Genomic DNA, 16,680 nt, shown 5'->3' on the forward strand with positions numbered 1-16,680 from the left:
GAAACCGGATTGGTTAAGGACTCGAACTTTTCATTGTGCCCCAAATGCCCTGATATGACTTGCCCATGACCTCAATATATGTTTTCCAGTAGAAACAAGTGCAAGCTATAAAAGAAATAGTATTTTTCTAGGATCCACATTAGAACGAAGTAAAACCAGGAAAAATTATTTTAAATAATATTTTGCTTAACACAATATATCCAAAACATTCATTTCGACATGTAGTCAGCAATTGTTAGCGTACATTCCTTTTTATTTTGTACGAACCCTGAAGAATACAGTGTATTTTATAGGTTCTGCACTTACTAGGGTCAGACCAGCGCCTTGCCTAGTGATTACCAGCCACAATTAGCTAGATGTTACCACATGGGACAGCTCAATTCTATACCCTCTCCTCTCAATTTCTTATTCTTTGAATACTTACATTTAAGATTTGTTTTTATTTTTCAGCTAGAAAAATTTAATTTGCATGTGAGCAATCCAAGGCAAGTAACTTCACAGAGAAATACATCCTTACATGGACTTCTTCTCATTTTCAGGTAATATAAGACAATCCCATTGTAGCATGCTTTATTTTTCTGCTATACTGGAAATTCAAAATTATAAAAGAAACCTACTGTCTTCTTTTATTAATTTGGGGGCGGAGGGGCTGGCTCTGCCATGAGCATGAAGCATTGTATGTCTGCAATTTAACAGAATTACTCCTAATTCCTTTGTCTTAAAGAATCTAATTCCCCACCACCAGTAATCTAAGTAGGGATAAATACACCACCCCTTGGCATCTACATCTAACACTTCTCTTTAGCAACTGGCAAAACCATAGGATACGTTCCTCACATAGCATAATGGATCTTGATGCCTCCTGAGCTAGAAGTCACCCAGGCAGGTAATTATAGAATCTAATTCTATTCGTGCATCAAGACCTCTAAGTCACAAAGACCAAGATAAACGCATTTTAAAAACAGAGGAATGAGCATCAGTTAATCAGCTACCTTAACTTTTCAAGAGGCTGATTAAAATTATTTCCTCAACTTAGCAATGTGAAAACAGGTGTCTCAGAACTCTAAAGGGTCAATCCCTGCACGTAAGGATGTCTTTAATTACCAAGAGCCAAGAAACAAGGTTTTGAAACTGCTGTTTGCCTCCAAGAAACCCACTGCCAGACCAGAATTCACCCCTTTAAGAGGCTTAAAATAGGAGAGGTGAAGAAAGCCAGTATTGAAAAGTTAAGGAGACACTGCATAATCCTCCATTACCAAATGCAGCTGAACCCAAATCCCTCGTTTAGAATATTCTATGCACCAACTCTTAAGATGGCATGAAGGCACAGGATTTTCAAAATTTCAGGCTTCACAAAAGGGGAACCTTGATCAATTTGCCATCCCTTAACCCAAGCTGTGAAGATAATGTGAACTGCTGTCCTTAGAAATTCAAACGGTGAAAGGTTTTGAAAGTGTTCAGTTCTTCATAGAAATTTGTAGGTGGCTCTTAAAAGAGCCTTTGGTTTGACTAGGAGAGTTATGTGTGGCAAGTTAAACCACGATTCTATTTGCCCTTGGCCTTGTGGTGGCTCTCAGTCTTCTTGGGCAGCAGCACGGCCTGGATGTTGGGCAGGACGCCGCCCTGCGCGATGGTGACTTTGCCCAGCAGCTTGTTGAGCTCCTCGTCGTTGCGGATGGCCAGCTGCAGGTGGCGCGGAATGATGCGCGTCTTCTTGTTGTCGCGGGCCGCGTTGCCCGCCAGCTCCAGGATCTCGGCCGTCAGGTACTCCAGCACGGCCGCCAGGTACACGGGCGCGCCGGCCCCGACCCGCTCGGCGTAGTTGCCCTTGCGGAGCAGGCGGTGCACACGGCCCACCGGGAACTGGAGGCCGGCCCGCGAGGAGCGCGTCTTGGCCTTGGCGCGAGCCTTGCCGCCCTGTTTGCCGCGTCCGGACATCACGACCCTAACTGCACCGAAAGCAGGTACCGAAGCCAAAGGCCAAGCCGGGCACTTTTTATAACCCCTGAGCGCGCGAAAAAGAAGGTTTTGCATTGGTTAAATTTGGGGCTTTATAGTAACCAATGAAAGTGCGACTTTGGGATCCTTGCATTCTGATTGGGCAGAACTAACGTCTGACGTTGCCCTTAATAGTCACCAATCAGATACAGGACTGTAACTTACACCTTATTTGCATAAGGGCTTCTATATAAAAGGGACAAGTTGCTTTTTCTTCTTCACGCTATTACTCTTTTTTTTTCAGAGCGCTCTCGGTGTTGTGTCCACCATGCCTGAGCCAGCGAAGTCCGCGCCCGCCCCGAAGAAGGGCTCCAAGAAGGCGGTGACCAAGGCGCAGAAGAAGGACGGCAAGAAGCGCAAGCGCAGCCGCAAGGAGAGCTACTCGGTGTACGTGTACAAGGTGCTGAAGCAGGTGCATCCCGACACCGGCATCTCGTCCAAGGCCATGGGCATCATGAACTCGTTCGTCAACGACATCTTCGAGCGCATCGCGGGCGAGGCGTCGCGCCTGGCGCATTACAACAAGCGCTCGACCATCACGTCCAGGGAGATCCAGACGGCCGTGCGCCTGCTGCTGCCCGGGGAGCTGGCCAAGCACGCAGTGTCCGAGGGCACCAAGGCCGTCACCAAGTACACCAGCTCCAAGTGAGTGCGCTCCGAGGCACAATCAACCCCAAAGGCTCTTTTCAGAGCCACTTAAGTTTTACCAAGAAAAAGCTGTTGCACTTTGCCTATTGAAAAGCGCATATTACTCCGTGTAGGTGACAGCGACCCGGATGACTTTCCCCAGGAACACCTTGAGCAACCCGCGGGTCTCCTATAGTTGAAGCCGGATGGCGGGTTTCGAGGTGCCTGCGTGTTGTCGTGCAGCACCTTATGGTAGCTCTTGGCACCCCCCCCCCCTTACTCAGTCCCAGTTCCTCGTTCCTTTGCCACAGCTAGACCTGATTTTGACGGTATAGACGGAAACCCCAAGGACAAAAGTCAAAAATAGGGGCACTAAAGAGGGAAGGGGCGGGGTCACAGGCTTGCTTGAACCCTTCCGACCAAATTGAAAACTAGAGCAGCGCGGGCGGGAAAGCCTCACCGTTCGGTTCTGCCCCTTCCTCCTTCCAAAAGTGGAGGCAGGGAGGTACGTGCCGAAGCTTCTCGTGAGTCCCTGAGGCCGTCTTTGCGGTGCCCTCGCGGGGGATAAAGGGTGCTGTGGACTCTGGTATGAATATTTGAGGCAAGAAAAAGACGTTAGTGAATGTGGGTCTCCGCTTGCTACTTGCCAAACTGCAAATGAGGTCACAAGGTACGATGAAGTTCTTCAACTTGGAATAGGGATGAAAAGATCGGCTTCTGGCTTCAGCCCCACCCCTTGCCTGTGAGCATGGGTCTGTTTAACCGCTGAGTCCTGGTCTGTACTTACTGTTAGCAAACGCTCGCAGTACAATGCGGCTTGTCACAGGGCTCGGGGTGTGCTAACTTCTTAGAACACCTCTGTGAAGTAGGGACAGTCATCTCCGTCTCTCAAATAAGGTAAAACAGAAGTAACTTATGCAAGGTCACACAGCGAAAAATGGGGTGAATGGAACTTAAGCTGCCAAAGTTTGAGTCCCTGCTTGTAGTACGATCTACTGCCTGTTTCAGGTCATAATCCCCACCTATGTGAGAATGGAAAGTGCAAATGAAGACTGAAAACAGGCCTTTGTTTTTATCAGTCATTCTTTCATGATAACTACTCATTTATTCAAATTTATTGGGCATTAACTGTGTTCCCAGAGCCGGGCTAGGTTCTTAGCCCAACTAGGCCACTTCTTGGCTCTGTGTCTTGCACCAAATTACGTAAGACAGGGCTCTCCATATCTTTCTTCCATAAAATGGGAATAACTTGAAGATTGTAATGGTAAATTTAAATGGGGCTTCCAGCTCTTAGTCTCTCAATGTTCATTTGTCTTTTTGCCCTTGTATCTTTTCATATGTATTAGAATCATATGAAATAATAAATGTGAAGACTCATTATTACAATAGGGAAGCATTTTGCTACAGGAAAGCCAATAAATCAATTGTAGTCTGGCCAAAATTCTACTTAGGATCTGCCACTCTGTTGCACTCTGTTTATTAAGGTATTAATAAAACTGCAGTAATGTTCGTTTATTACTCTTTCCAGGTTCTAAAATACATCTCTGTAATAGTAGCCCAACTCAGAGTGATCAATAAAAGTGATCAATTTCTACCCTGTCTTCCAATAATCTTCGGTGACTTTATTAGCAAACAAGATGCCAAAATGGATTTTAAAATGCTTTCCTTGGGGCGCCTGGGTGGCACAGCGGTTGGGCGTCTGCCTTTGGCTCGGGGCGTGATCCCGGGGCGTGATCCCGGTGCTGTGGGATCGAGCCCCACATCAGGCTCCTCCCCTATGGGCCTGCTTCTTCCTCTCCCACTCCCCCTGCTTGTGTTCCCTCTCTCGCTGGCTGTCTCTATCCTGTCGAATAAATAAATAAAATCTTTAAGAAATAAATAAATAAATAAATAAATAAATAAATAAATAAATAAAATGCTTTCCTTGCTGTCCCCCAAAAGCCAACTGTATTTCCTAAACCATTCTTCCACCCAATTAACTAACATTTTATTTAGCATTTACTATTCACTATAGGCTGGTCATTGTGTGTTGGGTTAGGAATGGCAATTCCTGAATAAGACTCTGTGATCTTAATTCTCAGTCACCACTGGTGGCCCTGAAAATAGGTAAAACTTTCATGGAGGAAAATTTGGCAATATCTCTCAAAACAGTGCACATAGTTTTACACCCAGAAACCCTACCTCTGGGATTGCACCATCCTTGAAAATGTGCAAAATGGCATAGGAGCAATCTGACTGATCAAAAACAAAGGAATGAATTACAGTGCATTATTCTATCTGATGGTAAAAACAAATGAGAATGCTCTTTTTCATAATAACAGTAGCTAGTATTTACTGCTTGCCAGATAATGTCCTAAAAGCTTCCTTACATACATCCAATTGTTTAATTTTTATAACAACCTTACGAGTACTATGCCAGTTTTATAGATTATGAAATGGGGGTTCAGAGAGTTTCAGTAAATTGCCTGAGGTTGCACAGCTAATATGTAGCAAAAACTTATTTTTTTTAAAAAATCTAGCTTCAGAAGACCTATTCATAACCACTGTGTATTATCAGGCTTCTCCAGATATTGATATGTGATGATTTCCAAGATCTACTGGCAAGTGCAAAAAGTGCAGGACAGTGTGCAGTAGAATTTTCTACATGTATGTTTATATGATTGTAAAACATCTCTAGAAGGATACTAGGTAAAATGCCACGGATGAAGGGAGAATCTTTTCAATTTAACCCTTTTATGCTCTTTGAATTTTAAATTATGTATGCATTGCCAGGGAATAAATGAATGAATGAATAAATAAATGAATAAATAAATAAATAAATAAATAAATAAATCTGATAATCCCCCGGCTCAAATATTAATAAAATAATATTGATCAATAAATGCCTCAGTAAAGATGTGTGTGGAAAGCCCCAGAGTACAAGATAGATAATATTCCCGGTAGGGTTTGGGGTAGTAAAAAACTATTCTAGGCAGATGAAGTAAGAAAGTGGGTATCACATTCCAGGAATCAGTTGGTGGGGCTAGAGTCTCCAAGGGTAGGCAGAAGGGAGCAGCCCAAGGAGCTGAGCAAGGAGTCTGACGGAATGTTAAACCCAGGGCTTCATTCTGTACCAGGCACAGGCTCCTTAAAATGATGACAGGATCTCAAGATAAAACAACTAGGTAAGAATTGTGAAGAACTTATCGAGTAAGATTCTGAAATACGCAAAATTCTAGATGCCAGTATAACAGTGTATGGTTATTTAAGTGAAGCAGACTCTCAAATTATTTATTAAATCAATCCAGCATTCATAAGATTTCTTTGTTCCATGAGCATGAAGGAGAAAAAGAAACTATCACTGGTTTATTTTGACACTAGCAGAGGAATCGTACAAGTATTTATTACCGGTTAAAAGGCGAGACTTCATACACAACATTGTTACCTTTGTAGCATATAATCAAGTAAGCCAGGGGATCAGAATGGCACCCTGCGCGGATACAGGTCTAAGATCTGTGCAACAATGTCCAGCATTTGGAAGTCCCAGGAGACCCCTTACAAAACAAATGACACTCCTGTGTTTTAATTCACTGAAAACAACTGGGTGACAGCTTTGAACACTGGCCCAGAACTCCATATTGGCTAGGCAACATGGTATGCAGGCAGGGCCACATAGGGCAGCCTTGAATTCATATTTTACATGAAGAAACAGAAAAGAGGTTGAAGAGGATTTTATTTCATACTACAGAATCGGGGCATGTAGCATCCTTTGATGGGGCTTTGTCTTCTACCATCCAGGAGATCCTTCTTTCATAAGTACTTATTGGCTTATTGTCAGTAATAAGGGTCTTCTTTGGTTTTTCTTTTTATATGTCTAGTATAGAAACATTCCCCATCTTCTTTCATGCAAGGTTCTTTTCTAAATTGATTTCCTTTAACTTCATATTTTCCTCTATGAACTTACTCTTCAGTCTGTCTCAGAACATGTTGACAAGATAGGAACTGTAACAAAGGTCTGAATAACCCACAGAGCTTGAGATCATGTGTGTAACAGGAACATAATTAAGCATCACGCATCAAGGGAAGAAGAAGAATATACACATTATTGCAAATTCCAGTTATAAGTCAGGGAAATCATTGGAGAGCCAATAACTTTACCTCTGTGTGTAAAGAAAATTAATGTATTTAATCATAAAATAGGACCATCTATTATATGGCAGGAACTAGTCTAGCATTGAGTAGAGACAGTGAAAAAAGCCTGTGAGTGTTTCTGTTCTTGCGGTACATCGAGGGGAGGAGTGAGCCAGACAATAAGAAACAAATTAATAAAACCTGTGATATGTCAGCTCCTTGATGAAGTAGCTTGTAAAACATAAAGGAAGGAAGTGGGAGTCGCAACGGGCAGGAGGGTATGCACAGGGCCTCATTGGGGCACCACTGGCAGCAAGTGCTGAGGAATCACCATCTGGGGGAAGCTACTCCGGGCGGAAGGAATGAGGGCGAAGTACACCAGTCAGCTCCCTGCTTAGCATGCTCTGGAAACAGCAAGAGAGGCTGGTGTGGTTGTGGATGGGGTGAGAAGTTTTGAGCTTCACATGTCTGCCTCTTTCTCTGAGTCCAACTTAATTCTTGCATTGAGCCTCAAAACCCTGAAGGTTTTTAAATAGTTGAGGATAAGCTCTGCAAAATAAGAGAAGATGGCCCACCTCTGCTAGGATCTAGATCTAGGAAAGCAAATGACATTTTTGTAAAACTCTCCCTAAAGAGGTGAATTCTAACAGAGGCATCTTGTTCCCAATCACACATACCCCCAGCACCAAGACAGGGTCGGGAATGGATTGACGTGCCCACAGATGGCTATTTACTGCTTAATGTAGTAGCAATACATAGCACTTAGAGGATGTCTTTGGGGGGAGTTTTCTTATCCTTACTCATCTACCTCATATTTTTAACTTTTCCCTAACGAATTTGTAAACAATCATTTTTGGAAGTGTATGACAAGATCTTAAACACGCGCACAAGAAGACATGAGCACTGACGTTCATCAACGTATTACTTATGGTGACAAAAGAAATTGAGGGCAGTCATCTTGGGCAATACTGAGGGAGTCGTTAGGGACAACTGCTGTTTCTAGAGGGGTTTTTTTAGTTACTGTTACTGCATAGTAAGCCAGCCCAAAATCTGGTGCCATAAAACAAACATTTTGTTAAGTTCATGGCCTCTGTGGTCAGGATGCACTGGGGGATGTCTGGAGCCTCAGCCAGAAGTTCTCTGACGTGGGGTGGTTCTTGGGATAGGTGCTGAGGGCTAGAATCATCTGCAGGTGTCTTCACTCACATGTCTGTCCACGGGGACTGTCATCCAGAGCTCTACTATCTCTGGTTTGGGCTTCTTAAAACGGTGGTGGCCTCACCACGGTCAGACTTACCATTCCAAAGGTGAGTCTCCTAGGACACTCACCCAGCAGCTGTGACCTCCCACCTCAGAATAAAAGTCAAAATCCTAACAAGGTCCTACACTGCCCGACAAGTTGTGTATGTGATGATTCAGGATGGATAGAAGGGGACAAAGGCGGGAGCAGGAATGTCACTATTAAAAAAGGCCCCTGAAAACCAGATGAAACATACAAGATCAGTTTACGAAAGCTGTGCGATCTCAAGGATTATTCTTTGTCTAAGACTGTCCCGAGAATTTCAGGACTTCCAGCCTCTCTGGTCCTGACCTGTACAAGCCATTTGTGCCCCCATCCACGGAGACGACCACAACGCTCACACGTTTCCAAAATACCCCTGTAAGGTGCAGTTTCGTCGGAAAAAGAGGGAAAAAAATCTTTTAATTTTAGTAATTAGGATTTGGTGCCGCAGTGATGCATATTTATCACAAGAGTTACCTGAGAGGCAACGGCCCCCGCCGGCCCCATGGTGTAATGGTTAGCACTCTGGACTTTGAATCCAGCGATCCGAGTTCAAATCTCGGTGGGACCTTAGAAACTTTACTTTGCAAATTTTTTCCATTTTTCTTTCTGCTATCTCCTTTCTTAAAACTAGCATTTTTTCCCCCCAGTAATCCAGCCAATACGGCAGCCAGAAGGAGCAATAATATTATCGGAAGTCTGAGCCCACGTGCTGGAGCAAGACCGGGGCGGAGAGCCGCGCACGCAGAAGCGGCCGCCAATCCTGAGCTGGGCCCAAATCCGGGTGGGGGTCGGGGCGGGAGAGGGTGTGGGGGGGAGGGCGTGGCTCCGACCTCAGCCCTCCGCTTGGCGCCCAGAGAGGAATTTGTGTGTGCACAGCGGAGGCCTTGTGTGTTAGAAAGAACGGCCCCAGTCCTGCGAGACCCGAGCGGGACGCGCGGCCGGAGAAGGGGCGAGGAGCCGACCTGGGCGCGCTGTCCCCGCCTTTCTCCCCGACTCTCGGAGCCGGCGTCCGCGCGCACGCGGGCCGAGCACGCGGCTAGCGGTCTGCGGCGCTCTCTCCGGGCCCCGCAGGCCCCGCCGCTGCCAGCTCTGGGGTGCGCGTCGTCTGTCAGGGTGCCCTGCGCTCAGCCGAGTCGTGCCCCGAGGCCGCGCTCTCGCAGCTGCAGGCGGCCGCCCCTCGGGTCGCCGCGGGGAACGCTCACGCCGCACAAGCCTTGCGGCTTTCTAGGGGCGGCTTTCTCCGTCGCTGGCTGCTGCCCTAACCTGCCCACACCTCCAGCCTCATTTTCACCGTTCCTGCCGCTCACGTACCCCCGCCCCCACGACCTTCTAGTCACCAGCCCGGTGAACTTATTTCTATTTTCTCATTTTCCCCCTTCTTCTCATTTTCCGTCTGCGGAGTGGTTTTGCCCTCCTCTCTCCCCTCGTGTGATGAGGTCCAATTCTCTACCCATTCCTCAAATAGTAACTTAGACCTTTCAGCCCTTCTCCCTGAGGCCATCCTTGGCCCCCTTTATCTGGGCTTAAGTGCCTGCTCTGCGTTTCCTCAGGACCCTAAAGCCCCTTCTCAGACCTGTCCCAACGGCTTGTTCAGTAGGCCCTCCCTCCTGTTCAAGACAGCACGTTCTCCTGCGGGAAGGATCCGTCCTGGGGCCTGTTCCGCTTTCCCTTCTCAGTCCCACGCCCCTGGCTCGCGGCCGGAGTTCACAAACACTTGCTGGGTGCAGAGCCTTTCACCTAATCGGGTTTGACCGTCCCGGAAGCCAGAAGAGCTCCTTCCGTGCTTGGTTCCAAAACGTTCTGCTCTGCTCTTCCCAGATTTCTTCTGACTGCTTCTCCTTCGATGACCCCAAGTCCACGCCGGCGCTAAGAACAAGCTCTGCCCAAGACTGGAGCACAAGTCTCCTTGGAGATGGATGTCAACCATGACTTTTTTTTTTTTTAAGATTTATTTATGTATTTATTTGAGGAGAGCGAGCAAGCGGGGGACAGGGGGGAGCGGTGGAGGAGCAGAGGGGAAGCAGACTCTCTGCTGAATGGGGAGTCCAGACCAGGGGCTCAGTCCCCTGACAGGGAGTTCATGACCTGATCCAAAACCAAGAGTCCAGGGCCCCATTCATGACTTGTCTTAATGAGGCCACTCAGAAGCTAAAGGTGGGGGGGGTGGGGGGTGGACCACTGCATTTTGCATGTCTGGGGTGAGAATTCGCCTCAGGCACGAAAGGCTCCTCTCACTGCATACCTGCCCAGTCATCCTGAGGTCTGCATGTGCCTAGTTCTGATTACCTGTTGGTTGTAAGGAGCCCAGTGCCTGTCGGGGGCCTAGACTCTGGAAAGCACTAATTGCACGTTTGTGATTAAGTTGAAGCTTTTTGAGTGCTGCCCAGGAAGCAAGGTTTTGGGCTGAAGGTGTCTCTATTTCCTCTCTGAGGGCTCAGGAAGGAGACACTGGCTTCTGAACTGTGCACGTACTGGGCTCCTACTCGTGCCGCCCTTGGCTTCCATCGCAGCCCGCTGAGGGGGGAAGGAGACCGCAGGTGGCCCAGGAGCAGCACAGCTATGTTGTCTGCTAAACGGAGAGCCGCTGCTGCTCAAGTCAGGGGCACCTTCTGAACCCCGCAGGGTCAAGGCCATTGGACCTGTTTTTCCCTTTGGCCTCGGAAAAATGGGATCAAACGAGTGTTCATCTGCCTAGTTTTGTCAAGGAATGAGAAGATTTCTCAGTGCAGGTTTAAAAGTATTTCCTTTGTGAGGCCCTTTTCCTTATCTCTGCCAGGTTCTGAGGGTGGGGGCTCACCTGTGGAGGACTTTTACCCTCTCTCCTGAGGATCTCCTACCACTTCCGTGCAACAACGAACCGACCTTGACCATCCTCCACCCGTTCTAGCTTGAGGAAAATTCCCAGCCCAGCTTTCCAGAAAAGACCCAATTGTCCCGTAAGAGCCACCCTGCAGAAGTCGCTTTGCAAGGGAATCCCTCAAGAAGCCCGGTGTTCACTGGGAGAGTAGCGTGTTGTGGGGTTGGGGTGCCCCTGTTTGGGGTGCTGGGGGCTCTTTGGTTTCGCTTCGCTTTGCTGCGCGTTACCGCCCCTCCACCAGAGGGCGCGCCGCCCTCGAAGCGCGGCTCCGCGAAGCCCTGCAACCCGGCGGGGCAGCCCCCACCCCGCGCACGCCGGAAACGGCCTTTCCACCCGGCGGTCCCGCAGCCGCGGCCCCGAGTCCCGGGAGGCACCTGGACAACCCGCGCAGCTGAGGAAATGGCCGCGGCCCTCGCTCCTCCGCCGAGCGCCGTCGCGCCCCGAGCGGGCGGCAGGCCCCCACGTAGCCCCCTCAGGTGCCAGGTCAGGACGCCACTCCGCTTTCTACCAGACGTGCCCCCCCCACAAGCGCGCGCGCATTCTCCGAGGCCGCGTGGGTCAGACAGAGGGCGCCGACGCGGGTGCGGGCAACGCGCGCGGCAGGTGGCGCAGAGCCTTCGCGTGAGTTCGGGGGACCTCCCCTGCGCCGGCTTTCCGTCGGGGAGGAGGACGCGAGGGCGCGGGGCTGGTGCGGGAGCGCTTCTGAGGGCCCCCACCCCGACCCGAGGTGCCCCAGGGCCGCGGGGACCCTCCTCCCGCCTCGTCCCCAGCCCCCCTCACGGGTGCCCCAGCGACCCTCCTCCCGCCTCGTCCCCAGCCCCCCCTCACGGGTGTCCCACCGACCCTCCTGGTCCCCAGCCCCCCCGCACGGGTGCCCCAGCGACCCTCCTCCCGCCTGCTCCCCAGCCCCCCCCCCACGGGTGTCCCACTGACCCTCCTCCCGCCTGGTCCCCAGCCCCCCCTCACAGGTGTCCCACCGACCCTCCTGGTCCCCAGCCCCCCTCACAGGTGCCCCAGCGACCCTCCTCCCGCCTGCTCCCCAGCCCCCCCCAACAGGTGCCCCAGCGACCCTCCTGGTCCCCAGCCCCCCCCCCCAGGTGCCCCAGCGACCGTCCTGGTCCCCAGCGCCGCCTACAGGTGCGGGAGGAGGGTCGCTGTGCCAGGGGCTTTGGTGAGACCCGCAGGGCGTCCGCAGGCTCCGGCTTCCTTCTCAGTTAGGACGGTTGTTCGCGGAGGGAACAGAATCGAGAAAGCAGAGGGGGGCCCTCAGGTGTCTCCCCAGTAAAGTAGCGACAGTGGTCCCACCTCAGGGTGCCCTGAGCCTGGGGGGGGATAACACTACGAAACACCTGTCACAGAGCCTGCGCCTCGGGGAGGAAGGTTCGGGCTCCGCCACGGCCTCACCTGCTTCAGCGGAGAAGCGGGGGCCCGGCACCCAGTTCCCGAACCTCGGGGAGGAAATTCGGGGGTGAGGGGAGGATTCCTGGCGTCTGACGTCAGCGTTGCTCAGTAAGACTCTGGTGTCGAAGGTGTGCAACAGGTAACCGTCACATCATCCCAGAGGAGGAAAAGCGTAGCGCGCTGGTATGGACCTTTTAGACAGGAAGGTCAGGAGACCTGGGGGAGGAAAAACTGTCATCTAAGCGTTAGAAAACACCACAAGCAGGTGGGCCCCATGGTGTAATGGTCAGCACTCTGGACTCTGAATCCAGCGATCCGAGTTCAAATCTCGGTGGGACCTCAGTGTAAATCTTTTAATTCCATTCCTAGCTCCTTTCTGTAAACTACTGATCATTTTACTACCTTTACCAAAACCTTTCCATTCTAGCCCTAGAAATTGTCATCCACAGATACCTGACCTAAATGGCGGGGGGAAGGGGGGCGGGCGCGGAATCCCAACCCTTTCATTAAGTTCCAATACAGTTTTCTTTTTCATATACTGTATACTTATGAAAAATTACATATTTACTTTTTATTGATTGCATACTGTTAAATTTAAAGACAACTCAAACTGGAAGAAAAACACTTAAAATAGAAAGACTTAGAAACACTTGAAATAACTAAAAATCATACCTCAATTTTTATGTTTTTCTGTTTTAGACTAGTGTGATAGGGTAATTAATCACAGCCTTTAAGCATAAAAATGCAATATCTTGGGATATAATTCTGTGACAGTTATAGAATAGAAATACTTTTAAAAGAAAGAATTCATGAATTTTTTTAAACATTTTTTAAACTGCCATATTTTTTTTAATTGAGGTATAATTAATATATAACACTAGTTTTGGGTGTACCATATAATGATTTGATATTTATATATATTGTGAAGTGATCACTGCAATAAATCTAGTTAACGTCCAATACTGTACATAGTTACTTTTTTTTTTTTTTACTTGTGATGAGAACTTTTCAGATCTCCTCTCTTAGCAACTTTCAGATATGCAATACAGTGTTATCTATGACAGTTACCGTGATGTGCATTACCTCCCCGGGACTGATCTCTCTTGTAACGGGAAGTTTGTACCTATTGACCCTGTTCTGTCTTGCCACCTTCTGCCTCCGTAGCCACTAGTTGGTTCTCTGTATCTATTAGTTCTTTTGTTTGTTCTTGTTTTAGATTCCACATACAAATGGTCATATGGTATTGGTATTTGTCTCTCTCTGTCCTACTTATTTCACCAAGTATGTTTTTAGAGAATGCTAGTGCATATCAAATTGTTAGAGCTTTTAGTTTCCAATGGCCAAAATCCAATCATTGATTGGACTCTTTCTTCATGTCCACATTTTACCATATGCTAGCAGATACATTCTTCAGAGTGACTTAAATTTATGAGGAAACCTTTTAGAAGACCGCTGGAAAGCAATATGTGAGAACACAAAATTACTGTGGAAATTCATAAAGACTCCAAGGAATTAAAATTGCTTGAGGACACTGTTCTTGGTTAAAACAATGAAGTGATGGGCCAAAGCAGCCCCCTCTATCACCTCCATCAGACTGGTTCATTTCTCATTTTCAGACGGATTTTTTCCTTTTGTTTGTGTACATTTGATTTAAGGTGGTTTGATTTAGGACGGTTTATTATGATTTTCTAAGCTTTCATTGAAGAGTATTTATATTAAGCCTCGTTGCTCAAATATGCGACAGTTTCCAGTAAGTTTTCTCTGAGTTCTCTTATTAATTGCAACTACGCGTTTGGTTAGCTGATATTTTGTATTGAAATCATGAATCTATCTGGAACTGGATTTTTTACACGGTTGAGAGGTAAACGTCCACCTTTGTTTTCCGCCATAGGCAAGTTAGTTGTGCCATCAGAATTTATTTTAAAGTCGCCTTTACCTGCTGACTTGAAATACTAACTTTGCCATATGTTAACTGCCATCTATCCTTGTATCCATTTCTTAATTTATCTATTTCCCCCATGTATACTTCTGACAATGCTAAAATTTTCTGATTAGATTCTCTTTTAATGCATTTTAATTCCCTTGCAGCATTCTTCCCCTTAGAGTATTTGAAATTTTCAGGTACAGGGGAATAAGAAGATAAAAGGGGGAGGCTGGCGATTCCGATAATGTTTCATTTTGTAATTTCCAGCTTCTAGTAAAGAACTGAGGACAAGTGAGGCTGCTGGCGAGCATACGTATGAACTAGTTAGTCTGGAGGAGAGACTGGGGGGCTGGATTCCAGTGCTTTCAATCTCTGTTTAGCTTCCTGGGTGAACCTGGCAGGCTTTGAAGGATCCATAGGTCATAAAAGGGCTTCAGCATTTGTTTGATATTTGGAATATGATACAGCTCATAGTCTGCACAAATCAAGCCAAGGGCTCCATCTCTGAGGGACATCTTTTGATTTTCGTGATCCACACCTCAAGGGCCGTCTGTGACCCTCCTATGTTTCTCTCTTCCACGATTCCCTATTCCTTCTCTATTTCTACCACGAGCCTCGATTTTTTTCCTTATTCTCTTCCCTGCCTACCCGTGAAGTAAGCTGACGTATTGTGTCTGTGCGCTTTCTGAGCTGCAGGGAAGGACTGCTTTTCAGGCCTGAAACTGTCCGAAGCACGGTAACAGCACCACGCTTCTCTGCGGCGGCACCACTAGAGACTTGCGGACTGGGTGGCAGTTTCAAATCCTGGATTCGCCCTGAGGTTTTTATAATATGCATGAATCAAAGCAGGTGCTCCGTGTCGGAAAACTGAGAAGCTTCCTTCTGAGCCGGGTACGTCTGACCTGGAGCCTCAGGAATGACACGGCTGGAGAATGCTGAGCAGCTTCAGTGTGAATCCTCGCTTCCTGTGGGTGAGCTCCGGGAATGTTCCATCTACTTCCACAAACGGTGACTCCTTCAAAGTATGGAGCCTCTGCAGCTCGCAGCTGAGTGTATGTCGCGAAGTTAGGAAGGACGAGTGTGGTTCCTTCTCTTTAAGCCAACGGCCGAGAGTAGCATGGACTGGAAGCTCGTTCTCCCGATGAATGCAGTCGTTACCATGCAGACAGTGGTCCAGGTCTCCCCTTTCTGTGCCTTCTCAGAGACTTCTACTTTGGGGTCGGTGAAGAAAGACCTCAAAGACATCTGGGAACAGACAGAGCAGATTTGGGACCAAAGGTGAAAGTGAGCCGTGGGGTTCTGGGGAGGGTCAAGTCAGGGTAAATGCCAGGTCCTGCTCCAGGCATGAGTTTATGAACTCCCATGCTGACCCAGGCCGGTGCTGGGCAGTGGGGACTCTGCGGAGAACCAGGCCTCAGGACTGGTCCCCACGTGGGAAGCTTGCAGGCAGGGAACGAAGGCAAAGGAGTGACAGCAGAGTGGGGAGCTAAAGAGTCCAGTGGGCAAACTGAAGATGAGCACCGTGAGGAGGAGAGAATGTGACCATCGCTGGCACTTGGAAGGCCCACGTGCAGCAGCACGTTGGTTGGGGCAGCACCACCCAAGTGTAAAGGCTCCTCAGAGAATTCTCTCCTTGTTTACCAGTCTGCACTCCATATTCTATTTTAAGCAAGAGTCCTCCCTTTTCTCCGTTAATTAAATATCACTCATCAATGTGAATTCATGGAATCTCCCCCACCCCCCAATGGTTTATGCTTCATTATTGCCCTTAACTATACTGGTGTTGAAATTTACCCATATTTAGCCAGGGGAAGCCCCTTCAAGCTGGCTTCTGTGTCCTTGGAACATACCACTGTCATGCGTGTAAGCTTTCTTGTACTTTCTTACTTTCTGGCATAACCAACCATTGCAGACTTGACTCCCATCTACCCTGCCCCCCACCCCCTGAAGTCAGGTGTTTCCCAGAGATGCCCGGGTATCTTTCAGTAGGAAAAAGGATTAGAAACCAGCATTTGGGAGCTTAGTGTACTAATTGCTTCTATGATGTCTGCTTCTTAGTCCTTTTAATGGAAAGATCTAGGAAATGCATGTGGATTCCTGTGCACATATATATACATATATTCCTATATTCTTACATGCATATATGTGCAGATACACATATGTACATGTTTTATGAATCATGAGCTCACAACGATACCTCCAACTCCAATCTGTCTCTGCAGTATGCTTTCTTGCATTCCCTCATTCCATATTTGTATATGTCCCTCCTTCCACACTGCGACCCCTAGCTCCAGCCCGTTGGAGTGCTGACTCACCTGCTTCTTGTGTACCTACAGTAGTTTCAGAGTGCTTTTGGCCCTCCACTACCAAAAACCCTCTACTAAAGAGAGTTGAAGAGTTGTTTGCAGTTCCCCCCGACCTCCCACCCCCTGGCTAAGAGTAACGGTGTACCCTCGGGAGGCATGCTCACAAATTATG

The 16,680-nt window shown here is 48.1% G+C and overlaps 2 protein-coding genes and 2 non-coding genes across 4 annotated transcripts; 3 read left to right on the forward strand and 1 right to left on the reverse strand.

Annotated features, from left to right (window-relative positions):
• Positions 1 to 1,493: 1,493 nt before the first annotated feature.
• LOC103665071 (histone H2A type 1) lies at positions 1,494 to 1,963 on the reverse strand. The gene has a single exon (XM_008692984.2). It carries the CDS (start codon positions 1,936 to 1,938, stop codon positions 1,546 to 1,548), a length of 393 nt encoding a protein of 130 aa, XP_008691206.1. The 5' UTR covers positions 1,939 to 1,963; the 3' UTR covers positions 1,494 to 1,545.
• Positions 1,964 to 2,237: 274 nt separating this feature from the next.
• LOC103665072 (histone H2B type 1-C/E/F/G/I) lies at positions 2,238 to 2,701 on the forward strand. Its single transcript, XM_008692985.2, has one exon. The coding sequence runs from the start codon at positions 2,267 to 2,269 to the stop codon at positions 2,645 to 2,647; it is 381 nt and encodes a 126-aa protein (XP_008691207.1). The 5' UTR covers positions 2,238 to 2,266; the 3' UTR covers positions 2,648 to 2,701.
• Positions 2,702 to 8,516: 5,815 nt separating this feature from the next.
• TRNAQ-UUG lies at positions 8,517 to 8,588 on the forward strand. The gene has a single exon. It is a non-coding gene; the product is annotated as a tRNA-Gln (tRNA).
• A 3,958-nt stretch (positions 8,589 to 12,546) lies between these two features.
• On the forward strand, positions 12,547 to 12,618 carry TRNAQ-CUG. Its single transcript has one exon. It is a non-coding gene; the product is annotated as a tRNA-Gln (tRNA).
• The last annotated feature ends 4,062 nt before the right edge of the window (positions 12,619 to 16,680 follow it).

This window comes from Ursus maritimus, unplaced genomic scaffold (assembly GCF_017311325.1).
Source record: "Ursus maritimus isolate PB19 unplaced genomic scaffold, ASM1731132v1 scaffold_30, whole genome shotgun sequence".
Taxonomy (NCBI): domain Eukaryota; kingdom Metazoa; phylum Chordata; class Mammalia; order Carnivora; family Ursidae; genus Ursus; species Ursus maritimus.

Bases quoted from the DNA above. Each gene is read 5' to 3' on its own strand.
- LOC103665071 (XM_008692984.2), bottom strand. From the start codon at position 1,938: ATGTCCGGACGCGGCAAACAGGGCGGCAAGGCTCGCGCCAAGGCCAAG.
- LOC103665072 (XM_008692985.2), top strand. From the start codon at position 2,267: ATGCCTGAGCCAGCGAAGTCCGCGCCCGCCCCGAAGAAGGGCTCCAAG.